A 27,816-nucleotide genomic window follows, 5' to 3' on the forward strand; every position below is an offset into this window, starting at 1 on the left:
CGCATGCGCCCTCGGCCAACTTCCGTGGTGGTTGGGGGCGGACGTTCTCATCCAGTCATACAGCGCATGCTCCTACCTTAGCTGCCTCTTGCGCAGCCGTAACGTGGATTTCGGCGCTTGGGCGGGGTTGGTTGCTCCCTGCGTGTACATCCCGGTAAGCTCTTCTGAGCGCAGGCGCGGAGTGTTTCCCTGGGTCACGTGAAGGGGAACAGATTGGGGGGTGTGGGAGGCGGAGTCCGGGGCGGGGGGGGGCGGTTTGTTGTGGTCGCCATTTTGCTGGTTGCATTACTGGGTAATCGGGGCCCTGGCTCGCCGCGTCTGCCGGATATCTTCAGCCAGTGGGCAGGACTGAGCTCGGGCTTCCCGAGCAGTTTGAGTTCCCTTGCCCGCGCCCTCAGGTAACGACGCGGCTACGGACGGGGCAGCACGCGCTCTCGGGAGGGGAGTAGTACGGGACCCGCCCTGCCCGCGTCGCCGCGAGATTTAGCATGAGGCCGAGGAAGAAGAGGAGGGGGGCGATGGGCAGGTGCAGGCCTTGCCTGGCTATTCTTAGTCGGATTCCTGGAAGGGGCCGAGCCCCGAGGTAGGAGTCTTGGGAGGGAGGCTGGGAGGGGGTAGCCGGGCCTCGCTCCCGCTCTTTGTTTGGGCTCGGCTCCGCCGGCCGCATCCTCGTCGCCTAGCAACAGCTGTCCTGGACTGTAATTGGTTGAGCTTTTGGCAGCAGCGGCCAATGGCAAGGTTGTTGCCATCGTAGGTGTGGACTGCCAAGCTCTGTCCGGCCCCGCCCGCCGGGGCTCCGCTGGCCCCGGCGGGCCTCCAGGGTGGGGGGCGGGACGCTGGGGTCCCCTGGGGCGGGTGGCTGCGTGGGGCGGTGCTGGCGGGGCGAGGGTTAACCCGCCCCTCCCCCGTCCACCTGCTTTCCCCTTCCCCCGCGTGCCCCGGGCTGACCCTCGTCCCCTCCTCTCCCCGCCCTTGGCGGGGCGGCGGCTGCTGTTGTCACCCACCGAGCCGCCTGTCCCGCTTGTCCTCCCCGCCGCGGGGCTTGCCGGGCCGGCCAGGCCGGGACAGGCGGCCGTCTTCTCACCACAGACACCGCCGCCATGCTGGCCGCTCGCCCACCCCACTGGGCGCCCCACCGCGCCCCAGCTCCCCGTGGGCGCGCCAGCCCTGACCCGGGTAGGGGGTGGGGGCTGGGAGAGAGGGTCCTGGTGTGGGAGGGCCCCGAGGAAGAGATTGTTTTGTGGGGGAGCTCCAAGAGAGAGGAGGGGTCTTGGAGTGGCAAGGCTTGGCATAGGGGAAGAGGATTGACATGGGAGGAGGCCCGTGGGGAGACGCTTTTGGTGTGATACATGCTCTGGAAGGGGACAACTCTGATATTTGGGGAATTTACCTATGGGGGCCTTCTAGGAATGGGCACAGTTGTGGATTGACCCTGGTGTAGAGGAGTGACTGGAGAAAGGGCCCTGACAGGAATAACGATTAGGGAGGGTGGGGGTAGGAGCCAGGGTAGGGGAAACAAGGACCATCCACTCTAAACTGCGGGAAGGAACGCCTCCCCCTTGCTTCCATCAGAAGGAGTGGGCCTTGATTGGGGGTGGGCGGGGGCTTGGAGTAATGTGGGGAAGGGCCCTGATGTGGCATGGGGGAACTGGGATATGGTTTTGGAAATTATGGAGGGGTGGTCCCCAGTGGGAGGAAATGATAGGGAAGAGGTCTTAGCACCATATGGGGAGGGTCCCCTGGGAAGGGTGTACCCTGGTGGGTAAGAATGCTATAGGGTTAGGACCCTGTTATGAAGGGGTCCTCAGATAACCTTGGTGTGATCAGGAGGTCCCTGAGGACCCTGCTGTGGTTTGGAGGGGGGCCCCAAAGACTCATGTGGTTTGGGGGGAATCTTAGAGTTCTCTGGATTGGGGGGCCAACTGGGAAGGGTAGATCTTGAAGTGGAGGGACCTTGCTATGGTAAGATGAGGTCATGATGTTCAGGGAAGACTACAGGATGGTGGGATCTTGTGTGAGGGGCCGTGCGTAGAAATGGGGAGAGAAGAGTGAACCCTACTCCCTATACTGTCTGTGGTTTTTCTCTTCTTCTCTTCCTCCCCCGCAATTATTCGTGTCTTTCTGTCCTTTCCTGTCATGGCCCACATCCCTGCCTGGCTCCCAATCATTCCCTTTTCCATGTTCCTCTCTTTGTGCTGCCTACTTCATTTATTTGGTAATCATTTGTTGAGGACTCCGCTCTGCACCCCACCACCACCACTTCTCCCTGTCACCTCTCCTCGTTGCCACCTGCTGCTGTGTTGTACCCTCTTCTTCCTCACTCTGTGCCCTGCCTTCTCTGTGTTGTCCACCTCTTTCCCGCTTGGTACTGCCCAACACATCCCCTTGTTCCACGTTGTTGCCCCGCCTCCCGCCCGCTCTCAGGTCTCAGCGGCGGTGGCAGCCGAGGTGCAGGATGCGAGAAGGCGCCCCCCGGCCGGGCTCCCGCTCCAGGCCTCACTCCCCTGCGGCCCTCTGAGCCCACCATGGCCGTCCCACCGGGCCATGGTCCCTTCTCTGGCTTCCCGGGGCCCCAGGAGCACACGCAGGTACGCGTTCAGCTGGATCCTCACCTGCCTGGGGGTCGGGGGAGGCTGGGATAGAAGGATCTTGGGGCCAAGAAGATGGTGTGGTTGCCCAAGACAGTCTCCCAGGGGCATGAAGGGTGCCATGGGAGTGGAAGGTATAGAGGAGTTGCTGGCGGAGTCAGGGTTTGGAGAGCCTGGGTTCAAATCCTGGCACCACGGTTATATTATTTAGGTTCTCCATGTTTCAGTTTCCTGTTCTGTCAAATGGGGCCTATAATGATACCTACCTCACAGGGTTGTTGTGAGGATTAAACAAGTTAATGAAATGCAATTGGAAATGCTGAGAACAGTGTCTGGCACATAGTAAGCACTCAATAAATGTTCATTAAGGGAAAAAAAAAAGTCCAGAGTGAAAGATCTGGAGGGGTTGAAAGGGAAGAAGGTTGAGCTGCAGGGTCTTGGAGCCAGCAAGGCCTGGGGGCACAGGGTAAAGACCTTCAAGGGTAGACTGTTAAGGCTCTAAACTGTAGAGCTGGAAGCAGGATGGAGTAGGCGGTGTAGGGTGCTGGACCCAGATCCAAGATCCTTAGGATGAGAAAACTGGTCAAAGATGCACAGAGTGGGGGGTGAGGGTTAGGAAGGCCCCAAGGGATGAGGCTAGAGCAAGATAGGGAGCTCCTCAACATGCGATACCCAAAAATGGATGGTCTCAGGTGAAGGATTGGGAGGGTCAGAGCCCAGGTTTTCTATCCGATCTCTCCCACTGAGGTTTAGAAAAGAGTAAAGGTACGTGATGAAAGATCAGGGGTAAATAGTTCACTTCATTCACTCAGCAGATTTCTAATGAACACCCACTGTGTGCCAGGCCCTGCCCCAGGCACAGGAGCTGAAGCAAGAGCAAGATAAAGTTTCTGCCCTTGGGGAGTTTCTGTTCCAGTGGGGTTGTCAGACAGTGACCAACTAAATAATGTGTGTGGAAATGATGAGCCAGCTGTGCATGCAGTTCTCCCCCTTGAGGTCAGAGGTGAAGGCCCGTCCTCAGTGCTCACCCGTCACGCCCCCTCCCTCAGGTATTGCCTGATGGACGGATACTGCCGCGGAGGCTGCCCCTGGCCTTCCGAGACGCGACCTCAGCCCCGCTGCGCAAGCTCTCCGTGGACCTCATCAAGACCTACAAGCACATCAATGAGGTGGGCAGGGGGTGGGGGACACCAGCTGGGTGCTGAGGGGTCCTGGCATCGGTCACTCACCAGTCCTCATCTCCCGGCCGGCCGGGCAGGTATACTATGCGAAGAAGAAGCGGCGGGCCCAGCAGGTGCCACCTCAGGACTCGAGCACCAAGAAGGAGAAAAAGGTCCTGAACCACGGTTATGACGATGACAACCACGACTACATCGTGCGCAGTGGCGAGCGCTGGCTGGAGCGCTATGAGATTGACTCCCTCATTGGCAAAGGCTCCTTTGGCCAGGTGCGGGATGCCCCCCACCCGGCCCTGATCCAGGGGTTAGGAGGTACGGGCACCCACTGATATTGACCCACACAGCCAGTGGTTCAGTGGCTTCAAGTTCCATGCTGGGCCACCCACCCCAGTGCAATCACTTGGTTACCTGTGCCTCCATTTCCTTTTCTGTAAAATAGTGCAAATAACAGGACTCTCCACATAAGGTTGTTGTGTTATCTCATGTCCAGTGTTTACACTCGTATCTGACTGTTGGTGAGCACTCAAATTGAGTTATTAGTGTTACCGATGGTGATATTGGTGGGTCTCCTTACTGGAGGGAGAAGAGTGGTGGTACCTGGCTCTGTCCTCCATGCCCCCATTCCCTCACTTTGTGACATGCCTGTGGTCACAGGTGGTGAAAGCCTATGATCATCAGACCCAGGAGCTGGTGGCCATCAAGATCATCAAGAACAAAAAGGCCTTCCTGAACCAGGCCCAGATTGAGCTGCGGCTGCTGGAGCTGATGAACCAGCATGACACAGAGATGAAGTACTATATAGGTGAGGCCTGGGGATGGGTCACCCTCGGTACAGGAAGGGGCTGGTGTCTTCAGGGCAGGGTTTGGTCTGTAATTCCCTGACATCAGTGATTTCTCCTGCCGCTTTTAGGATGTCTACCCTATTCACGTGAGAATGCTGGTCAGTTTATCCGGTGCTAAGGGTCAGGCTCTGTTGTGAGAATTTTACATAAATTCACTGGTTTAACCTGCACCGAAGCCCCATTATCATTGCCCACAGCTTGGAGATGAAAAAACAGAGGCACTTACGTGCTGTCACTTGCAGAAGGTCACAGCGTTTGTACTCAGTAGAGCTATAACTTGACCAGGCAGTGGACTCCAGAGCCTTTACTCGTAACAGCTATGCCAGTCTTTTTCCTCTTTCCTGTACTGATTCCTCTGAGAAAAAGCAAGTGGATTTAAGGAGTGCGTTTCTTTTAAATGGAGAATATACAGCCTTACAGTAAATGGAAAGCAAGCATCCCTTGTCACAAAAATAAACAGAACTGAGACTAAAACAACATTACAAAATTAAATGAGGAAGTGTAGGATGGTGTTAAAAACCCATCAGTGCCAAATGGAAACTTTCTCTTTGGTTTAATCGGGAAGTTTGACAGAGACTTGAAAAGAAAATTAACTTCCTGTGTGAATCAAGGTATAGACATATAAAAACATCCTGATTAGCAGCTGGTACCTGTGGGCACACCACAGTTTGGCCTGTGCTCCAGAAGCAGAGACACAGATCTGGTTCCAGTCTCTCTCCTTACGAGCGTGGGCCCCAGGCCGCCGCTGGCCCTCTATGAGCCGCAGTTTCTTCTCCCTCGGCCCATTTCCGTCCTCTTCCCGGCAGTGCACCTGAAGCGGCACTTCATGTTCCGGAATCACCTGTGCCTGGTGTTTGAGCTGCTTTCCTACAACCTATACGACCTCCTGCGCAACACGCACTTCCGTGGCGTCTCGCTGAACCTGACGCGGAAGCTAGCGCAGCAGCTCTGCACGGCGCTGCTCTTCCTGGCCACGCCCGAGCTCAGCATCATTCACTGCGACCTCAAGCCCGAGAACATCCTGCTCTGCAACCCTAAGCGCAGCGCCATCAAAATCGTGGACTTCGGCAGCTCCTGCCAGCTTGGCCAGCGGGTGCGGCCCCGGGGCGGGGCCAATGGTGTGGGTGGGGCCAGACTGTGGGTGGGGCCAGCGGGTGGCCTGGGGCCAAGGGGCGAGGCTAGGAGGGCGTGGGATCGAAATGTGCAGCTTGAAGTGGCTGATGCCTGAGGGATAGTGCTTGGGATGGGGGTGTCTGCGGGTACGGAGGGTGGGGCCAGTGGGTGATGGAGAGGGCCATGGAGAGGGTATACTGCCGGAAGGAAAGAGGAGTGGACCCTGGGAGAACAAGCCAGTTTTGAGGCTGCCAGATGTAGGGGGTGAGAGGGGGAGTTGGGTGGCTTTGAGCCTGGCGTGGCAGTTTGCAAAGTTTTGCTTACCCTGTGCTCTTAAAGCTGGGGATGGAGGGGGTGGGGCTCTTCAGCTTTGCAGCTTCTTGTGAGCTGGCATTTAAGATGATGCTGGTAGTGGTTTGAAAAGCGTCCAGTTTGGGAGAGTGGGAAGGGCCTAGGTTTACAGACTCCCAGCCTCTGGTGACCAAGAGGGGCTCAGGATCAGGCCAGCAAAAATGGAGATCAGGATCAGATCAGGCCAGCGGAGTGACTCCTGGAAAGCTGGTGTTGATAACATCAGGGTTTGGAGACCCCCGTCCCCAGTTTTGGGGGCAGGAGACCTGTCCTTAAGTCCTCCTAGCTGTGGGGGTGTCACTGGTACGAGTCGGGGAGGCGGGACCTCTGACTATTGCCCTCTCTCCTCCCCCAGATCTACCAGTACATCCAGAGCCGTTTCTACCGTTCGCCCGAGGTGCTCCTGGGCACACCCTACGACTTGGCCATTGACATGTGGTCCCTGGGCTGCATCCTGGTGGAGATGCACACTGGAGAGCCCCTCTTCAGTGGCTCCAACGAGGTGTGCTCCTGAGGAGGGGGTGTGCTGGAGGGGGGTGAGGCCCGGCTGGCCGGATGATCCTGACTGCCTGCCTGCTCTCAGGTGGACCAGATGAACCGGATTGTGGAGGTGCTGGGCATCCCACCAGCCCCCATGCTGGACCAGGCACCCAAGGCTCGAAAGTACTTTGAGCGGCTGCCTGGGGGTGGCTGGACCCTGCGAAGGACAAAGGAACTCAGGAAGGTGCGGCCCCTGCCCCATGCCGCTCCTCCTACCCCGGTGGCCCCTCACTCTCACACTTGGGGCTCCCTCCTCCCTCTCTCCCTGCTTCCCCTCCCTTGTGTCTTTCCCTTCCTTCCTCTTCCCTCCAGCCCGTCTGTCCTTTCCTTCCTCCCCCACCCACCCCATCTCTCCTACTACCTACCCCACAACTCTTCTTAGCTCCTCTCTTTCCACTTTCTCTCCTGTGCCTCTGTTTCCCCGTGTGTGTCTCCCTGCCCCTCCTGCCCACTGACGGCCACTCTCTTGCCCCCCCTCCCACCTCCCCCTGCCAGGATTACCAGGGCCCCGGGACACGGCGGCTGCAGGAGGTGCTGGGCGTGCAGACGGGCGGGCCCGGGGGCCGGCGGGCGGGGGAGCCGGGCCACAGCCCCGCCGACTACCTCCGCTTCCAGGACCTGGTGCTGCGCATGCTGGAGTATGAGCCCGCCGCCCGCATCAGCCCACTGGGGGCTCTGCAGCATGGCTTCTTCCGCCGCACGGCTGATGAGGCCACCAACACGGGCCCGGCAGGCAGCAGTGCCTCCACCTCGCCCGCGCCCCTCGATACCTGCCCCTCTTCCAGCACCGCCAGCTCCATCTCCAGCTCTGGTGGGTGCTCAGTGCCAGATGGGGTAGAACAGGGGTCGGGCAGCTCTGGTTTGGCCTGATCTTGGTGGGGGGGGGGTCTTGTCACTGGGCCTTCACCTAGAGCTATGAAACTGCATGATCCTCAACTCCAGAATGGGTGGGGTAGGCGAGCTCAGACTGGTCCTGATTTGGTCTCTGAAACTGAGCTTGGGTTCAGATCTCTAAAACTGGTTCTGACTCTTTGACACCCCAAACTGAACTCTGACCCCTAATCTCAAAATTGGGTCTGATCCTTCGACTGGGTGCTGGCCCCAAAGCCCAGACCTGGGCCTGGACCATGAACCAGACTCAGCCACCTGAAAATTCAGCCCTACCTTTCCTCGCATAAGGCCTCTCCTCTCTTTCCCTGGCACTTCCAGGAGGCTCCAGTGGCTCCTCCAGTGACAACCGGACCTACCGCTATAGCAACCGATATTGTGGGGGCCCTGGGCCCCCCATCACTGACTGTGAGATGAACAGCCCCCAGGTAATGGCACCTTGGGGACTTTGGAAGTGGGTGGTGGAGTGTCTGGGGCTTCAGGACCTAGGTCTCCATCAACAACTGTTCCTTTGCTCCTTTAGGTCCCGCCCTCTCAGCCACTGCGCCCCTGGGCAGGGGGTGATGTGCCGCACAAGACACATCAGGCTCCTGCCTCTGCCTCATCACTGCCAGGGGCCGGGGCCCAGTTACCCCCTCAACCCCGATGCCTTGGCCGTCCCCCGTCACCAACCTCGCCACCACCCCTGGAGCTGATGGACGTGAGCCTGGTGGGCGGCCCTCCGGACTGCTCCCAGCCTCACCCAGCGCCTGCCCCCCAGCACCCGGCTGCCTCAGCCCTCCGGACTCGGATGACAGGAGGTCGTCCACCCCTCCCACCCGCTGATGACCCTGCCACTCTGGGGCCGCACTTGGGCCTCTGTGGTATACCCCAGAGCACGGCAGCCAGCTCATGACCCTGCCCCCTCCCTGGGGCCCCTCCTGAAGCCATACCCCCCCACCCACCCAATCTGGGGGCCCTGGGCTCCCATCCTCATCTCTCCCCTTGACTGGAATTGCTGCTACCCAGCCGGGGTGGGTGAGGCCTGCACTGATTGGGGCCTGGGGCAGGGGTTCAAGGAGAGGGGTTTAGGCTCACCTCCCCACTAAGGACTGGACCCTTGGTCCCTTCTCTCCCCTTGTTTTCTATTTATTGTACCAAAGACAGTGGTGGTCCAGTGCGGGGAGGGGGAGATTCCCTCTCACCCCAGGGCCCTAGGAGGGGGTGGGGGCAGGTAGGGGGAGATGGCCTTGCTCCTCCTTGCTGTACCCCCCAGTAAAGAGCTTTCTCACATTCCCGCTTGAGCGTTTGCAGGCCCTCGGCTTCCCTCACCCAGCCCTCAGAGGCGTGGTGGGGAACGGTGTTTGGGGAAGGGGTGCTGGAAGAGCTTTGTCGTGTGGGATGAGTCCCTGGTCCCTGGGGAGGTTATGGCTATTGGTGCAGGCATGGGACGGCAGGAGGTCTGGGGCTGTGGAAACCTAGACAGAAATCCTGGATAGGATGCTAGCCTACACTTGCTTTTTCTAGGGTAAACTGAGACCTTGAAAGGTAAAGGCCCAGCTCTGGCCTGTCTCTGGGAAACATCAGGTTCTGCCCTAATAAGCCAGGACTTCCACAGAGTCTGCACAGGCATGGCTCATTTTGCCAGGCATCCGGTAGGTGCTGAGTGCATGTAGCAGGCTTTATTGGTGCCACCTGGGGAATGGCAGGCAGGCAGTGGGTACAGAATTTACCCCCCACACGTCTTGTCATTTTAAGATTCTCAGGCAGAAAGAAATTCCCTGGGTTCCAGGTAAGTGGGCCTGTTTCCATGGTAATTTGGAAACTTCTGTCTCTAACCGGCCAATCAAGAGCCGCCATGTTCAAAGGGTATCGTCCCCCGGCCACCAGGGCGTGGGGCTTCCTGGGAAATGGAGTTCTATTTGGCAATGTCTTTTCACCGTTTTCGTTACTGGACTACAAAGACCAGAATTCTTTTCGCTCACGTGTTTAGGGGTGGGTTCTCAGCCAATGGGCAGTCAGAGGCAGCCGGGGCCCGGATGCTTATGTAGAGGAGGAAAAGGCCGTGATTGGGTGGCTTTGGCCAGACTCTGCGGGAGTGTTGAGTTCTCAAGTCTTGCGGAAGGTGGGTGACTTCGCTGTGCCAGCGGACCGTGCAGGTTAGGCGTTCATAGTTACCGAGCAGAAGGTAAGCGCGGAGGCCCGAAGCGGCCCCACCATGTGGGGCGTCACCTGCCTCTGTGTTGGGCCCAGCTCGCGGGAAGCCTCAGTCAATAGGAGAGACGGGCAAAGGCCCCGTTACGGGCCTGCTTGTGTTCGCTAACGGAGGCAGCGTGAAACGCGGAGAGAACCCAGGCCCGGCACCGGTAGGGAAACCTTGCCGGGGGAGGAGGTGCTGTCTGAGCTGAGACCTGAAGACGGGGGGACGTTTGGGGGTGGCGGTGGTGCGGTGGAATGGCTTGAGCAAAGGTAACAATGAGAAATAGCCTGGTGTGTGAATGACCTGCAGGTGATTGGTGTTGGTGGAAATCTTATTTAAAGTGCTGTGTGAATTAGATCATGGAAGATTTTGTTGGCTCTTTAAGGAGCTTGGACTTTGTCCTGAGGGCAGTGAGGAGCCACGGAGGGATTTCCAAAAGGGAAGGGGCCCAATTTGCTGCCAGCTGGGAATAGATTGACGGGAAAAAGACTAGGGTCTGGGAGCCCAGGATGGCACCTGTGGTATCCTAGGCAGGAGATGTCGGGGATGGAGCAGGGCAGGGGCCTTGGTTGGGAGGGGAGGATGAGTGTCGGTGGGGGAGACTTCCAGAATGCTGAGTTGACAGGCTGTGTGGGAGAGGGAGGCGAAGACGGGCGCGAAAGGGATCTCTCTCCAGCACTGTGGGACAGTGCCTGACGTATCAAAAATGCTTATAAAACTGGGTTTTTTTTTTTAATGAACGGTCGTAGGAAGCAGATACTACTATGATCTCCCTTTTGCAAATAAGATTACTAATGGTAGAGAAAATTAAGTAACTTGCCCAGGATCACATGGCTAGGAAGTGGAGGGCTCAGGATTTGTGTGTGAACTGTTGACTTAGCAAGGTGCAGGATGAACCTCGAGACATCAGCAGGAGTCAAATCATGTGGGTCCTATGAGGAATTTGTGGTGAGCATGGAAATATATATGCCCAATTTCTATTTCTAGCCCAGAACACCTCTCCTGGCCTGTTGACTGACTGCCAACATGATAATCTCCTCTTGGATATTTAGAGATATTGGGAGTAATATTTGTGAAATTGAACTCCTGGTTTTTTCCCCAAAACGTGTACCTCCCACATTCTCACTAAATGCCACCTCCATTCTTGTAGTCTTTCAGACCAAAAGCTTGGGAGTTGTCCTTTGTTCCGCTCTTTGTCTTTTATCCATGGCTGGTCCCTCAGCAAATAACTTCAAAGTATATTCAGAATCGGACTATTTTTTCCCACCTCCACTCCTGTCACCCTGGCCCTGTCCACCCTTATGTCCTGCCTAGACCTCAGTGGTCTGTTTGCGCCCCACTGTCTGTTTCTCACATGCAGCCAAAGGGACACTGTGAACACTTGGGTCTGGTCACATCCCTCCCCTGCTCGGTACCCTGTGGCTCCATCTCACAGAAAGTAAATGCCACGTTCCTCTCTATGGCCCACAAGGCCCTGCATTATCTGTCCCTGTTGCCTGTCTGACATCATCTACTCTCTTCTCCTTGTTCCCTCTGTTCCAGCCTCAGGGCCTCTGCACTTGCTGTTCTCTTTATGTTGAACACTCTTCTCCCGAATAGTCAAGGCTCACCACCATCTCCTTTAGGTCTTTACTCAGATGTTACTTTTTACTCAGATTGTTACTTTCTCCTTGAGATCTTTCCTGACCACCCTTCTAGAATGGTGCCACAAATATTTGTATCTGGGCTTCCCTGGTGGTGCAGTGGTTAAGAATCCACCTGCCAGTGCAGGGGACACGGGTTCGAGCCCTGGTCCGGGAAGATCCCACATGCCGCAGAGCAACTAAGCCCATACGCCACAACTACTGAGGCCCGCGCGCCTAGAGCCCGTGCCCTGAAACAAGAGTAGCCAATGCAGTGAGAAGCCCGCGCACCGCAACAAAGAGTAGCCCCCGCTCGCTGCAACTAGAGAAAGCCCGCACAGAGCAACAAAGATCCAACGCAGCCAAAACTAAATTTATTTAAGAAAAATTCATATCTGTCTTCCCTTTAACTTTTTCCTTAGCATTAATCATATCACTGCTTAACACGTTGCATAATTTATCTTGTTTATTGTCTCTCTCCCCCCGTAGTAGATCATGAGCTTCATGAGGGCAGGAGCTTCTGTCTACTCCATGCTTTATGTCTAACACCTTGAAGAGCTCTTGACATGTAGCACAGGCTCAATAACTATTTACTGAATGATGGATGGATGATTTCAGTAGTACAATTCCTGATCCTAGCATTCTAGGGACTCTGTTGATCCCCTATGCACAGAACCTTAAGGGGCTGCCTTAAAGTTTTCTGAGGTCTCAGACATTCAACAAACATTTCATCTTGCCTCTGCTTTGTGCTCAGGATTGAGAATACAGCAGAGAACAAAACAGCTTCCCTGTCCCGAGAGAGCGCACAGTCTCCGGGGTAGAGTTTCAGATTGTCAACTTATCATGCAAATATGAAATTACAAAGAAAGGTAGAGTGTCATAAGAGCACTTGACAGGAAGTGTAATCTGGACCCTAGGAATTGAGGTTTGAGGTGATGGGGTAGGCATTAACTCTGTTAAGAGGTAAGTGTGTGTGTGGTGCTTGGAAGCTAGAGCCTGAGGGGGAGCAAGAGGCCAGACCACGTGGATCCTGTAAGGAGTTTGTGTCCTTACCCCCATGTGCAGTGGGAAGTTGTAGAAGTATTTTATTTTATTTTATTTTTTGGCCTCTCCACGCAGCTTCCTGGAATTCCCAGGGAAGTTGTAGAAGAATTTTAAACAGTGGAAGCAGGCATGGTCGTGTGTTTAAAACTCCCTCAGGCTGTTGTGTGGGGAATTGGCTGTAGGGGATTAAGGATTGAAGTAAGACCAGTGAGGAGGCTGTTACCATGAGATTTAAATGGCTGCTACTAAAGAAGGCCACGTGTTCTTCCCTGTTTCTCCCATGAAGAGGTGGAGTCTCCTCCTCCCTTTTAATCTGGGCTGGTCTGTGAGTTGTTTTGACCCACAGAATGCAGTGGAAGTGATGCTCTGCTGGTTGGAAGGCCTGGGCCTTAAGAGGCCTGGCAGCTGTGCTTTTTTACTCTCTTGGAGCCCTGGGCTACTGTAGAAAGAAGTCCAGCTCCCCCACTGGAGAGAGATGTGGAAAGAGAGAGGCCCAGTCATCCCCCGGCCCTTCCACTGTTTTAGCCGATGTGCTAAATCACACATGAGTGATGCCATTTTAGTCTAGCCCAGCTCCCAGCTGACACCATGTGGTGTTGAGACGAGCCATCCTGAGTCAGAGCCTTGTCCAAACTACAGAATCAGAAGCAAATAAATGGTTGCTATTTTAAGCCACTGTGTTTTGAGGATGACTTGTTACCCAGCAATAGCTAACTGAAACAAATGAATGTTTTTTGAGATCTTTCCATTTTATGTATTAGCTCATTTAATCCTCATAGTCTTTCTGTGTGGTAATATTATTATTGCCTTTATATGTATGAGGGAACCAGGGCACAGAGAAGTTAGTGGAGTACGAGCAAGATACCTGACACATAGTAAGTGCTGAGCATGTGATAGCTATTAGCAGCAGCATGTTCATCAGCACTAAGATTTCCATAATTGTTAAAGAAGTGATAGTAAAAGGAATTAGAGCATTATTAACCTAGTTACTAGTGGTATGATTTTAAATAAGTGACTTCACCTTTCTGAGGTTCAGTTTCTTCACTGTAAAATGGAAATTATAATACTTTTCATCTCAGAGGATTATTGTGACGAGCATAGGGTCTGGCGGGGGCAAACGTCTAATTTACAGCAGGGATGATAATTACTACAAAGCATGCATCCAAGTGTGTTGTGGCCTCAAGGATGAAGCGATTTTCTTGGAAGGCCTAGTGGAGAGACAGAAAGGCATCAGGTCCTTGGTGATGTTGTCAAAGTGCTGGATCAGGCTTCACCTGAAATGAGTTACTTCAGGACTTTCTTATTAGGGAATCCAATAAATCTTTTTTTTTTTTTCCTAATCATTTAAGCCCAGCTGAACTGGGCTTTCTGTTACTTGGAACCAACATCCTGATTCCTGGGTTCTGTTATTTGTTGATTCATCAGATACGGGATACTGTTTAAAGCACTGTTTTAGGTGCTGGTATTATAATGGTGAACAAGACCCTCAAAAGCACTGTCCTCATGGAACTTACATTTTAGTGGGGAAGGTAGATGATTTTTTAAAATATAAATTTATTTATTTATTTTATTTTTGTATACGTTGGGTCTCCGTTGCTGTGTGTGGGTTCTCTCTAGTTGCGGCAAGCGGGGGCTACTCTTCATTGCGGTGCATGGGCTTCTCATTGCAGTGGCTTCTCTTGTTGTGGAGCACGGGCTCTAAGCGCACGGGCTTCAGTAGTTGTGGCGCACGGGCTTAGTCGCTTCGTGGCATGTGGGATCTTCCCAGACCAGGGCTCGAACCCATGTCCCCTGCATTGGCAGGCGGATTCTTAACCACTGTGCCACCAGGGAAGCCCCGAAGGTAGATGATTTTTAAAGATTAATATTAGTGATATGAGCTATGAAGGCTGATGGTAGGGATAGAGAGTGACAAGAGTTGCTATTTTAGGTGGAGGGGTTCAATAAGATATCCTTGAGGAAATGTTATTGGAGGAGGGAGCTGACAAAAAAAGGAGGAAGCCAGCTGTGCACCTGTCTTGGGAAGAAGGACATTCCAAGTGGCAAAAACAGCAAGTTCAGAGGCCCTGACGTGTGCTCGGTGTGTGGGAGGAGCAGAAAGGAGTGAACTGGACCAGACTGAGCCCCGTTGAGCAGGAAGGAGATGAGGGCAAGGGGGCATGCAGGGCTGGATGGGCCTTGGGAAGGGCTTGAATTTGATTGGCGGTGAGATGGGAAGCAGTTGGAGCATCCTGAGCTGAAGAGTGATGTGATCTCACGTCCTAATGGCGTTCGTCTGGCTGCCATGTGGGCACCAAGGTGGACGCAGGGCTCCAGCGAGGAGGCAGCTGCACTAGTGCAGCCGAGAGACGATGGTGGCCTGGCCAGCGTGGTAGCAGTGGAAGTGGGCAGATGTGGTTGGTTTGGGGGTGTTATTTGAAGGAAGGAGTGGGCAGGATTTAGGTGTGGGGGGAGAAAGGGGAGTCAACGACTGTAAGATTTTTCTCCTGAGCTGTGGGGCGGGGGCTGAGGGAGCCTGTGGACATGGTAAGCCTCCCAGCGGGATGAGCGAGCAGCACGCCACAGGAGTCTGGAATCCAGGGGCGAGATCTGGGCTGGAGATGTAAACTTGGGAGTCATTGGCACTTTCATGGTAGCGAGGCCCAGGATGAGGTCACTAAGGAAGGGAGTGTGGATGGAACTGAGGTCTGGGAGTGGGAGCAGCGAGCTCTGTGAGGAGGTTACTGCAGTCGTCTAGGCGACAGAGGTGGCCCGGACCAGGGCGTAGGCAGGTGTGAGCAGTCGTCTGGATGCATTTTGAAGGCAGAACCCACAATGGATATTGGTTGCGGGTGATGACAGAGAAATGGACGCGGGCCTCCTGAGAACAGAATAGAGTCAGAACATGGGGCGGCGACTCCGCTTCCCTCCTTCCCCAGGCCCCGTGGTCTCTGCTGCTCTTTGCATCTGCTGCTTCCTGTTTGCAGGCCGCTGGGCTGGCCCTGGGTGGGCTCTTGCCCTGACTCTATGCGACCTTCCGGTGCAGCGCCCCACAGCCCTTCTGTCCCCATTCCAAATTCCCCCAGACAGAACTCGGGTTGCTGGGGTCCAGCGTCCAACCTTGCTCAGCCCGCTGTAGCTGGAGGATTCCTGCAGTGTTGTGTGTCTGCTGGGAAGGGCCGTGGCGGTACTGGGCGGTCACCTCAGATATTCACACAGTGCTCCCGATCGCTGGTGTATTATGGGCTGGCGTTGGGCGTGGTTTGACCCTGTTTTGGTAGGTGGGTGGGACAGACCATTTACGGAGACTCAGACTCGTCCTGGGTTGGGTGATGGGGCAGGGGAGACCAGGAAGGCGGGGTCTGGCAGGGTAAGGGTCGGGTTGGGAAGGTGGTGAGCACCCAGCACAGCTTCTGCCACCTGTGGGCGCCCCGCATCGAGGGACACACAGCGAGGACCGAGCCAGCCTCCTTGCTGCCCTCACAGAGCGCACATCTGCGGGGGGTCAACCCCTTACCAGATGGGGTCAGGGCGGGAAGGGGGAGCCCGGAGGAAGCACCTGGCCTAGTTGAAGGTACCAGGGAGGACCTCCTGAAGTAGAGACCCCATGAGATGAGACCTGAAGAGTCAGATGAAGGGAGTTAGGGACTCTGCCGGTGACTGCTTGTAGCCCAGTTAGCAGATACTTTAATTTTTTTTTATAACTTTAGATTTACAGAAAAGTTGCAAGATAGTACAGAGACCTCCCATATACCTTACACTAAGCGCCCCCTAACGTTAGCGTCTTACTTAATTGCAGTACATTTGTCAAAACTAAGAAATGAACATCGATTATATTCTACTACTGAAACTCCCGACTTTGGTCTTATTCTGCCCGTTTTTCCACTAATGTTCTTTTTCTGTTCCAGGATGCAATCCAGGGTACCCTGTTGCGTTTATTCATCCTCTCTCCTTGGTCTCCTCCAATCTGTGACAGTTTCTCAGTCTTTGTTTTCCATGACCTTGACAGTTTTGAGGAGTGCCGGTCAGGTATTTTGTAGACCGTCCCTCAGTCTGGGATTGTCTAGTGTTTTTCTCACGGTTAGACCGGGATTGTACGTTTGGGGAAGAATATCACTCAGGTGATGGTAACCCGGATCACTTCGTTACAGCGTGTCCGCCAGCTTTCTCAACTGCAACCTGACAGGTTTTCCCTTCCCTTACGCTGTTTAGAAGCAGGTCACAAAACGCAGCCCGTAAGCTCCAGTTCCTGGAGGGAAAATATCAAAGAATTTATGTTCATATTGTCAAAACCACTACAGTAATTGATAAACACGGGAAGATCCTTTGAGGCTGTGCAAATGTCCAATTTCTCCTCAAAGTTCCACCCACTAATTTTGGCATTCATCCGTGGACCCTGTCTGCAAAAATCATTACTGTGGTGTTCTAATGATACTTTTCTATTTTCCTCATTTCTCCTACATTAATTCCTGGGAATTCTTCTGTAGGAAGGTTTGTCCCTTCTCCCCCATTTACTTCATTTGTACAATCATTAATTTATACCAGTATGGATTCATGGGTATTTATTTTATTCTTTGGGTATACCCAATACTATCATAATTAACTTTTTCACTCAAATTGTTCCCGTTTTGGCCCTAGGGGCTCTTTCAGGTTGGCTCTGTATTCTTTATTCTTTTTATTTTTTTTTTTCCTTGAGCACTTCCTCACTTTTTGGCACTGTGAGATGCTCCAGGCTTACGTTTCATTTTCCTTGCCCCAGCCCTAGAATCAGCCCCTTTCCAGGGAGCCCCGCTCCCGTTGGTAGAGAATGGTATTAGAAACCAAGGTCTGGACACAGTGCGGTCATTGCTGCTGAGGTGTCCTATTTCTAGTCCCTCTCAGCGGACAGAGCTGGGCAAAATGTATGTGTACAAACCCATGTATACACACGTCTATATTTCTGTGTGTGTGTACATATAGATATAGATATCTGTGTATAAAAATATACCTCAGTCCATACTGCTCTCTCTGACTAATCCATCTCCAGAGGGTTCATTCTCACCTTCTCCTGTTTTCTTTCTAACTCACTTCTTTCTCTGGCGATGAGAAACCTGGCTCAGTGGGCACTTTTTGGTGTTCATCTTATGGGCCATCTTGGCAAGAATTGGCAGTGTTGGCCATCCCCACCTTCTGTAAGGACACCCTCTCCTGGGTTTCTGTGACAGTCCTGTCCCCTGGTTTTTCTCCCGGGTCTTGCTTCTTTGCAAGAAGTTCCTGTTTTCGCCGACCTCTTAAATCTGGTGGGCTTTTCTCTCCTTCCACCCCGGGCCATCTTACCCTCTCCTGTGGTCTGCTTCCTGTCTCTGTGCTGACGATGTCCACTCTCTGCCCTTAGCTCCACCTCCTCCCTGGGCCCCAGACACCCTCTCCCTGTCCTGTCCTCAGGCCCAGGTGATCCCTGAGCCCCTAATACTCACCGTGTCCCACATTGCAAACCCGCTCCTCCTCTTGGCCCCTATCTTAGGGGCGGCTCCTCCACACCCCGGGCTCCCGGAGAGAACCCGGGGCTTCATCCTTGATGCCTCTCTCCCCGGCCCCACCCTGCGGCCCAGCCCATCATCCTCCAGAGCTTGACCACCAGGACTCCTGGACATTTCTCGCACCTGCCCCTTCTCGCCTTTCATGGCCCTGCCTTGGTCTAACTCTGTCCTCTGCCACCTTGTCTCTGCCTGGCCCCCCATCTCACTGTTTAACCCACCTCCCACTTGACAGCTAAGGGATTTTTGTGAAACAGAACTGATCATGCCCTCCTGCTTGAAGCCTTTCCATGTTTCTCCAGAGTCCTTAGGACCAAGTCCTAACTCCTTAGACTAATGCTGAAGACTCGGTGTGACCTGGCCCCTCCCTGGCTGTCGCTCCGCCTGTGTCTCCGTGACCACCTGAGCCGCACACACTGAACGTGCTCTCTTCCCTGAAGCAGAGCCAGTGCTCTCACCCGGGCCTGGGCACGGACCCTCTCTTGGCCCCAGCAACCTTCAGCCCAGCCAGTGCTGCCCCGTCCACACACCTCCCACTTTCTTCCCACTCACATTACTTTGAAACACTCCCAGACATCATCTGGAAAGACAGTGAACAAGTTGTAACCAGTGGTCATTTCTGAGTGTTGGAAGTAGGGGAGTTGCAAAATTTTTTTTGCAACGAACACGTTTTCGCTGACAACTAACATAACACACCGAGAGCTGTCGTGGGAGAGAGAGTTAACTAAGCAAGAAAAAAGCCACGTGCCGTGTGAGTCTGAGAGGAAGAGACCTCTCAAGAATCGTTTGTTTTACCTACAAAATCCTGCCAGGCAGGAAGAGAACAGACGTGTGTTTCTCAGCACACTGTAACAGTCACCCCAGAGTGAACTTTGGAGGAGTGCCTGTAAGATTCCTTTCGAAATCACGTCAACTTAGGGAACTTTCTACCGTTAATTTTCACAGTTATCATTATAGACAGGACTTAATATAACTTAGACGGTGTTTGACAAGCATTTGGAACAACTGACTTGTAGAAAAGGATTTTGTACGTCTAAAGGAAGGTTGCTAAAGTGCATTGGTGTTGGGAGAATTCTTGTCTTATCCTCTGATATCAGTGAATTCTGGGTAAAGGAACTATGGATGCATCTGCTTTGAGACCTTTTGCGGCTCTACATCTGGCTGGCACGTGCTTTAATAATCACTGCCCACGTGCACATGGCGCTGCTGCACGCCAGGCACCAGTGTAGCCCTTCGCATGTGTGAATTCAGTAATAACCTCACGTGGCCCTCAGGAGGCAGCTGCTGTCATTATCCCAGTTTTTCAGTGAGGTGTTTAGAGTTTAACTCAGTTGCTTCAGGTTCCAGAGCTAGTAAGTGGCAGCACTGGGATTTGAACCCAGGAATACCGTTGGTTCTGTTGTTGTCTGTGCCTTCAACCCCCTTCCTCCTGGACCTGGACTCCATTCTTAAAGGAGAAGCTCATGTTTGTTTGTTTGGTTGGTTTTTTTTTTTTTTTAGCCTCACGGCACAGCTAACAGGATCTTAGTTCCCTGACCAGGGATTGAACCCCGGGCCTCCGCAGTCATAACCACTGGACCTCCAGGGAGGTCCCTGAGATGTTCACAGTTCTGAATACTGCAATTTCTTCTCTTTAGAAGAGGTTAAACGACTTTCTTTTCTAGTTGCCAAAAATCTTTTCAACATCCCCAATTACTTGCAAAGAGAAACACTTTTAACTTTTTTTTTAAGGGAAAATTTCAAACATGCACAAAAGCAGAGAGAAAAGTCTAATGAACACCCATCACCCAGCTTCAGCAGTTAACCAGCACGTGGCCATTCTTGTTCCATCCATATTTTGCACCTTTTCCTCCCCTGCTCAGTTAATTTTAAAGCAGATCCAGGTATGTTTTATTAAAAGACATTGTCTTTAAAGAAAAGGGGACCTACAGTTCCCTGCCCCAAGTCCTTCCCCTTCCGGCAAACTGAACACCTTCCTGATTCTCTCTTCCCTCTCCCCTCATTTTCCAAATGCAGACACACCTGTGCAGGATGTGATACTATCACTGGCTCCGTCCCTGGCTCTCCCATTTCCTGAAACCCCACCCCCGCCGGGCATTTTTCCACGTTGCCCTGAAGCCTGAAAATGGCCCTCCTAGTGACCGTGGACGGCTAGTGCTGCCTGGCAGGCCCATCCCCTGCAGAGGGACATTTAATCTACGTGTGGCTTTCTGCCATGATAGTGCCTCTTCCTTATTTGGGTTATTTTCTGGATGCCCCCTCCACTCAAGCCAGGTCAGGCCTCCTGTAACACCCCTTGCACTCTGTAGCTTCAAGCACAATATGTTTAACATAGTCGAGATGAAACAGGGATTTGGGTACTTACCTATTAATTGCCTGGGAGCTCCATGACTCAGGTCTGTCTTTATCCCTGCTGTGTCCCCAGCATCACCCAGCACAGGGCCTGGTGCACAGTAGGCGCTCAGTAACAGGAATGAATGAATGAATGATTGCTAAGGTCAATATCTGGGTGTTTATCATGAGGGCACTAGGAAGCCACAGAAGTGTTTTAGGCAGAACTCGACCCGTTTTTCTCAAACTAATGTGCATATAAATCCCGTGAGATCTTGTTAAAAATGCAGATTCTGAGTCAGTGGCTCTGGGGAGGGGCCTGAGGTTCTGCATTCCTAACAAGCTCCCAAATGATGCCAATGCTCTGAGTCACAAGGCTCTTGCTGTGCTGTTCACTAAGGCAGCCACCAGCCACATGTGGCTGGTGAGGATTTGAATTGTGGCTGGTGTGACCTGATATGTGTTCTAAGTGTAAAATACATTCAGCCAGATTTCAAAGAGTTAGCATAAAAAAGCGAATGTAAAATATCTCATTAATAGTTTTTATATTGATCACATGTTAACATGGTAATATTTTGGATATATCAGGTTAAATAAAATGTTATTAAAATTCATTTTGCCGGTTTTTGGTTTTTGGCTTTTAATGTGGCTACTAGAAAATTTTAAATTACATCTGTGGTTCTCATTATGTTCCTCTTGGATCGTGCTGGCCTAGAACACGCCAGACTCTCTCACCTCTAAGCATTTGTACATGCTTTTCCCTCTTTTTGAAGCACCCCCCCACTTTCTCCCTACCTCCTCTTCACAACTAATCACACACATCTTTCAGGTCTCAAGATGTCTCCTCCTCCAGGAAGCCCCCTTGATCCCCCAGGGTGGGTCAGGTATCCGTTTTGGGCTTCTGCTCTCTGGGTTTCCCCCATCCCAGCCCTGACCATCTGTGATGTCAGCATCTAAACGTCTGTCTCCCGGAGACAGGATGGCGGGGTAGAAGGACTTGAGCTCACCTCCTCTCACGAAAACATCAGAATCACAACTAACTGCTGAACAACCATCAACAAAGAAAGACTGGAACCTACCAGAAAAGATATTCTACGTCCAAAGACAAAGAAGAAGCCACAGGGAGACAGTAGGAGGGACACTTTCACGATATAGATGTCTGTCTCCCTCTTTAGAAAGATAAATCCATGAGGATGGGGACGAAGTCTGTTCTGGTCACCACTTTTATCTCCAGAACCTGGTACAGGGTCAGTAATATCTGTTAACTGAATTAAGAAATGACAAGTAAGATGTGGGTCATGCGCACTTGCAACTCTTGAACTGGACCATGAAGCCAGCTCTCGAGGTCTTGTTTTGACGTGCCCTGACATCAGCGCAGCATTTTGAACTATTGGGTGTACAGTAGACATGCTGCGAATCTCATCAGCACATGCACCAGGTGAGATGTCCAAGAAAGTATGTAATAAATAGCACTGACAGCAAAAAATCGGAAACAAACCTGATGTCCACTAAAAGGAGAATGGATAAATTGTCTATTCACACAGTGGAACATTATGCAGCAATGAAAAGGAAGGAACTACAGGTGCACAAGAAAAATAATGTGTGAAAGGAGCAAAATTCAGAAGATTTCATATAGGATGATACTATTTTATAAAGCTCAAAACCAAGCACACAGAAACATTGTTTAGCCGTTTGAAAATATGTGATAAAACTGTTATCTTAAAATAGCAAGGGGGAGAGGGAATCTTTGGGGATTGGTTGCACTCTGCAGATAAAATGGGTATATTTTATTGTGCGTAAATTATACCTCAGTAAAGCTGAATTAAAAGGGAGAGTGGGCAGAACACTACGTTGTGCCTCTGGATACACTGTGTGAGGAGGTGATGCTGGGGGCAAATGCCAACCATATGGTGACTCACCTGCCATGCTGAGGAGGAGTTCAGGCAGAACAGAGGACCTGAGCCGCTTAATCACTGAGCCAGGTAAGGGACTTTGCTTTCTGTGCTATGTCCAGCTCCAGTTCCATGCCTGGTGATTATTTGGAGCTCAATAAATACAGGTACTTTTAAGTAAAATTCTTTTGGAAGTAAACTATAATTTTCTTAATTGTTTGAATTCAACAACCCCCAAACACCCTGCCTCTGGGGTGCTTGCTGTGTGAAGTAATGCATTTCCTTCTGATTCAAGCCCTTTTGACTTGGATCCTCTTATCTGTAGCCAAACACATCTTAACTGGTGGCCTCGTGGTGAGTGTTAACTGCTAACATTTTAGGGGTGTTAAAATACAAAATTTATGGGGGGTGGGGTGGGAGGGAGGCTCAAGAGGGAGGGGATGTATATATACATATAGCTGATTGACTCTGTTCTACAGCAGAAACTAACCCAACATTGTAAAGCAATTATGCTCCAATTTAAAAAAATAATAAAGACTTAAAAGAAAAAAAATTTCCCTGGGTAAATTGAGATCTAATTAGCACTATTTAAGAATTCATGAATTGGGCAGCATTCTATATGGCAGACAGATATTCCTGGAAGTTACACAACATGGAAGGCTTTTATAGTAACAAAGTTATCAGCAAGGAAAAAATGAAAGTTCATTGGTGGAAAACAAAAGTTCAGGTGACACTGGCTTCTCACTGGCTTAGCTGTGGTGTTTTCCATTGGCTGGGCTTGTTGCAAGACAAGAAGGAAGTCTTCCTTCCCCCTGCTAGGGTAGCAAAGCAGTGCAAGGTACCTCTCTTCCTGCTGGGGTCAGTAACTGGCATCCTCCTGTCTGGGTAATTGATACTCCTCCTGTTTGAGATAACTGACAACGACTGGTAGGGCATGAGCCCTCCCTCTACAGGCCTCTCTGACTCCAATTTTAGTTGGTTTCCTTTTATTAATTTTCACAGGGGACACCTACTGCGTGTCAGGCCGTACGTGAGGCCCTCACCTGCATGATTTCTTTGAATCTTCACAACACCCCTGTGAGGTGTTGTGGGCCCTCAAAGAGACTACAGATTGTCAAGCTCGCTCTTGCCTCCCATTGGACGCCTCCTGGGTCCAGACACACTCCTGTGTCCGCCCATCACCTTCAAGGGATTCCAACATTGCAATCACATATTCAAGAGCTCAGGGCTTCCCTGGTGGCGCAATGGTTGAGACTCCGCCTGCCAATGCAGGCGACACGGGTTCGTGCCCCGGTCCGGGAAGATCCCACATGCCGCGGAGCAGCTGGGCCCGTGGGCCGTGGCCGCTGAGCCTGCGCGTCCGTCCGGAGCCTGTGCTCCGCAACGGGAGAGGCTACAACAGTGAGGCCTGCATACCACAAAAAAAAAAAAAAAAGAGCTCAGCCAACTTCCGGAAACCTGAGTGATGATAGTAATCAGCTACCACTATTTTCTGTCACTAAGTTTAGGGAGGTTTATTAAGCAGCGGTAGGTAACTAACTGATACGCGCCCCCCTCCCCAAGGGTAACCACTGTGCTGACTTCTAGGGCCATAGATTATTTTTCCCCCAATTCTTTACTTTGTATAAATGAAATAATAAAAGTGTATCAACCTCGGGGTTTCCTCTTTTATCATGATCTCTGTGCTTGGACCCATCTTCGAGCGTTTAAGGAGTGGGCACACACTTTGGCTTCCGGTGCCCCTTCCTTTGAAGGTGGTGCAGTGGACCTTGGTTACCTTGGTTACCTTGGCCTGTCCAACATCCATGCATATTTCTGGTTGCAGCACCCCAACTTATCCCTCACTCCTCATCTGTGTGTTTGGGGGTCAGCAAGTCCACCTGCTGGTCCTCTAGGGGTGAGCCCATAGCCTAGGCCTGGCTAACGAGAATCTTCCATCGCCCTGACCACAGCGACTGTTCAGAAAGGGGCCTGTGATCTGCGCCTGGCCAGTGACAGCCAGGGTGGGCTTCTGCTGAACTAGTAGGGAAGGGGAGCTCCTTTCATCATATGGTTTCCCAGCTGGTAGAATCTAAGGCCAGAGCTGCTAGGGGCCCATTGTGAAAGGAGAGCTTGCCTGGGAATGAAGAGAACACAAGAAGGGGAGGCAGAGGTGGGAGACGGAAAGAGAAAGAGAATCCTAGCTACCTCCTCGGCCCTGGGTACACCTGTACCTGAAGGCAAACTTAAACCTGTTTCAGTTAGATCAGTCTATACATATTTTTTCTGCTTAAGCCAGTTGGAATTTGGGTTTTCTGTTATTTGTAGCCCAAAGAGTCCCTGCAGGGGGTTATGCACATGGAGTTGTTTAAAAAGACCCAGTCAACGTCTCCATTAGCTGGACCCAGTGCTCGTGTGGAAAAGGCAGTGTAACAGTACAGAAGTTCTCACACTGGAATCTGGACCAGGCCCACCAGCATCCCCTGGGACCTTAGAGAAATGCAAATTCTTGGGTTCAACTTTAGCGAATCACAAACTCGGAATGGGTCCTGGCAAGAGTGTTTTGAGAAGCCCGCCAGGGGCCGTGTGCTGGTCAGCGCGTCACCACAGGCGAGCGTGGTGGGGGAGAAACAGCACAGGCTTGAGGTCCAGGTTGTGTCTTTGCCGCTCTCTGTGTGGCCCTCTGATTTCAGGTGAGTTACATAAATCACCCTGCTTCACATTTCCTATCTGGAAAATGGTGCACTTCTAGTTGATAGTACTGTTGTGTAGGCCAATGAGTTAACAGAGGTAAATCGTTCAGAATAGTTCCTGGCACGTGGTCCGTGCTCATTAAAGTTAGATCCACGGTTTTCACACTTTGTTGGACATTAGAATCGGCTTGGAGGGCTTGTTAAAACATTGATTGCTCGGCCCTGCCCTCCCCTCAGAATTTCTGATTCTCACTAAGGGAAGCCAGGAAATTTGCATTTTTAACTAGTTCCCGGGTCAAGATGATGGCTGCTGGTCCAGGGGACCCTGCTTTGAAAACCACTGAGTTAGACGTTATTGCTAGTGGACTCCAACTGCCCTTCTGGTGGTTCGGCAGTCACCTCAGGTGCTCTGGAATCGCTCTTTTCCACTGACTCAGGCTTCTTTCTCCTCCTCTCCCTCCCCTCTGGCATCAGTTTTGACAGCTGGATTCTCTGTGCTGGTAATTGGAGCTCTGAGCCCAGCTTTGTGCTGGGAGCAGCCCCAGCCTCCACCTGTTCAGGGAGCCTGATTGATGGCTCCTTCAACCACAACTGCTCCTTTTTTGTCTGCCTCAGAGCTGTCTCCAGCTTCCTTATATAAGCAGACCCCTCTCCTCCTCACCTCCAGTAGGCTGCATCTGCCCCATCATTCCCGACACCGGCTGTCCAGCCCCCATCACAGGCATTTCTTTGCTTTGCTAATACAGATGGCCTTAAGTGCAGAGCCAATTAAGCTCCCCTCCAACAAGCTCCTCTATAACTTGACCTGTTAGCTAGAGCAAGAAGGTCAGTGTGGCTGGAGCTGAGAGAGGGAGAAGGATGGCAGGAGATTAGGTCAGACATATAGGCAGAATGTAGATTGTACGAGGCTTTACATGTCATGAGAAGAACTGGGCTCTAACCTAATAGTGGTAAAAATTTTAAATCATTAAAAAACTTGGGACATATATGTGTATAGACACACACATTTATACACGTGTATACAGTTGAAAAAAATTATACACTGAACACACGTGTAGCCACCACATAGGTAAGAAATGGGACATTGCCAGTCAAAACCTTCCCTAACATTTGTGGATCCTGGACCAACAGTGCAAATGGAGGCTCCCTACCTCTAGTTCTCACCCTCTCTTCCCATTCCTGTCTACATCCTGAACCCTTGTGGGGTCATCCATGCATGTGTGAGGGCACCCTAATCTGCATGGTGGAGTTTGGTCCATCTCCTCAAATCACCTCTCGCCCACCCCTTGGATCTAGAGGTGTGTGCACAGCAGCATGACCTGCCCTGGGTTTGGGGGCAAGAGGGACTATGACAAGGTCCACCCAGGTGCTGGAAGCAGGTTCAGGAACACTTGGGTAGAGGATTCTAGAGAACTGGGTCCTCCGTGCATGGCCTGGAACTGCATTATCCAAGAAGGTAGCCACTAGTCACATATGGCTATTTAAATTAATAAAATGAAATAAAATTTAAAATTGAGTTCCTCAGTTACGCTAGCCACACTTTAAGTGCTCATTAGCCACAGCTGGCTAGTGTCTATTGCACTGGACAGTGCAGATATAGAGTGGCTATAATTGCAGAATGTTCTGTTGGACAGTGCTGGCTGGGAAGGGGGAGTGGTTTGGGTTCCATAAGACAGGACAGTATGACTCCCCCCTGCCCCCCCACAGCTGGTAAAAAGGGCAGGCAGGAGAAACTGCCTGTGAGAGTAACCAGATGTTGGATTTAACAGACAGCCTTCAAAGTAGCCATTATATAAATATGTCCCAATAAGTAAAGGGAATCATGACTTAAAAAGTAAAAGTAAGGTATGATGATAATGACTTACCAAATTTAAAATATCAATAAAGAATTAGATATTATAAAATAGAACCAAATGGAAGTTTGGAGCTGAGAAGTGCAATAACTGAACTGAAAAAATCACTAGAGGGGCTCAATAGTAGATCTGAGCTGACAGGAGAAATAATTAACAAACTTGAAGAGAGATATTATGTATTCTAAAGAACAAAGAGAAAAAAGAATGAAGAAACAAAATAAACAGAACCCAGAGAAAAGTGGGACACCATTTAGCAAAACAGTATACACTTAATGGAGTGCCAAAAGGAGAGGAGAGAGAGAGCAGAAGAAAAATTATTCTAAGAAAGAATGGTGTACACACACACGCAACACATGCATACATACATACATGTACATATAGTATTGTTGGGCCTATAACATATAGAATGGTAATATAACTGCCAACAACAGCACAAAGGAAGTACATTAAAAGCAAAGTTGTATTGGGCTAAGGAGAGGACTCCAGATGGTAATTTGAAATGAACAAGAACAAATGAAGAGAAGAAGAAATGGTAAGTAAGAAGGTTAATATAACAAAAGCTATAAATATATGCTTGCTCTCCTCTCTTCTCTCATCCTCTTTAAAAGACATAACACTATATAAATAATTAAAACAACGCATTCTTGGTAACATTTACAGATGTAAAATGTATACCAATAATACAATACAAAGGGGGGAAAGGTAATAGAACTCTACAGGAGGGACTTCCCTGGTGGTGCAGTGGTTAAGAATCCACCTGACAAAGCAGGGGACCTGGGTTCGAGCCCTGGTCTGGGAAGATCCCACATGCCGCGGAGCAACTAAGCCCATGCCCCACAACTACTGAGCCTGCGCTCTAGAGCCTGCACACCGCAACTGTTGAAGCCCTCACGCTCTAGGGCCCATGTGCTGCAACTACTGAGCCCGTGTGCTGCAACTACTGAAGCCCAAGTGCCTAGAGCCCATGCTCCGCAACAGGAGAAGCCACTGCAATGAGAAGCCTGTGCACCACAACAGAGTAGCCCCCACTCGCCACAACTAGAGAAAGCCTGTGTGCAGCAATGAAGACCCAATGCACCCAAAAAAGAACAAAAAACAAACAAACAAAAAAAACCTCTATAGGAGCAATGTTGCTATAGCTCACTGGAATTAAGTTAGTATAAATCTGAAGCTCATTCTGATTAGTTAAGATGTATATGGTAAGCCCTAAGCAACCACTAAGGAAATC

The 27,816-nt window shown here is 51.4% G+C and overlaps 1 protein-coding gene across 11 annotated transcripts; it reads left to right on the forward strand.

The window, feature by feature from the left end:
- The first annotated feature begins 120 nt into the window (after positions 1–120).
- On the forward strand, positions 121–22,001 carry DYRK1B (dual specificity tyrosine phosphorylation regulated kinase 1B). 11 transcript variants are annotated; one of them, XM_067018706.1, is made up of 13 exons: positions 251–398; positions 2,425–2,588; positions 3,638–3,757; positions 3,847–4,035; positions 4,421–4,568; positions 5,415–5,701; positions 6,428–6,574; positions 6,656–6,796; positions 7,108–7,143; positions 7,228–7,423; positions 7,822–7,928; positions 8,024–9,845; positions 21,001–22,001. In XM_067018706.1, exons 2-12 carry the CDS (start codon positions 2,526–2,528, stop codon positions 8,393–8,395), a joined length of 1,806 nt encoding a protein of 601 aa, XP_066874807.1. In that variant the 5' UTR covers positions 251–398; positions 2,425–2,525; the 3' UTR covers positions 8,396–9,845; positions 21,001–22,001. The 11 variants fall into 11 exon arrangements, with proteins under 11 accessions (XP_066874811.1, XP_066874812.1, XP_066874808.1 ...); XM_067018704.1 differs by lacking the exon at positions 251–398 and adding an exon at positions 808–1,176; XM_067018710.1 differs by lacking the exons at positions 251–398; positions 7,108–7,143 and adding an exon at positions 121–154.
- Positions 22,002–27,816: the final 5,815 nt, after the last annotated feature.

This window comes from Kogia breviceps, chromosome 18 (genome assembly GCF_026419965.1).
Source record: "Kogia breviceps isolate mKogBre1 chromosome 18, mKogBre1 haplotype 1, whole genome shotgun sequence".
Taxonomy (NCBI): Eukaryota; Metazoa; Chordata; class Mammalia; order Artiodactyla; family Physeteridae; genus Kogia; species Kogia breviceps.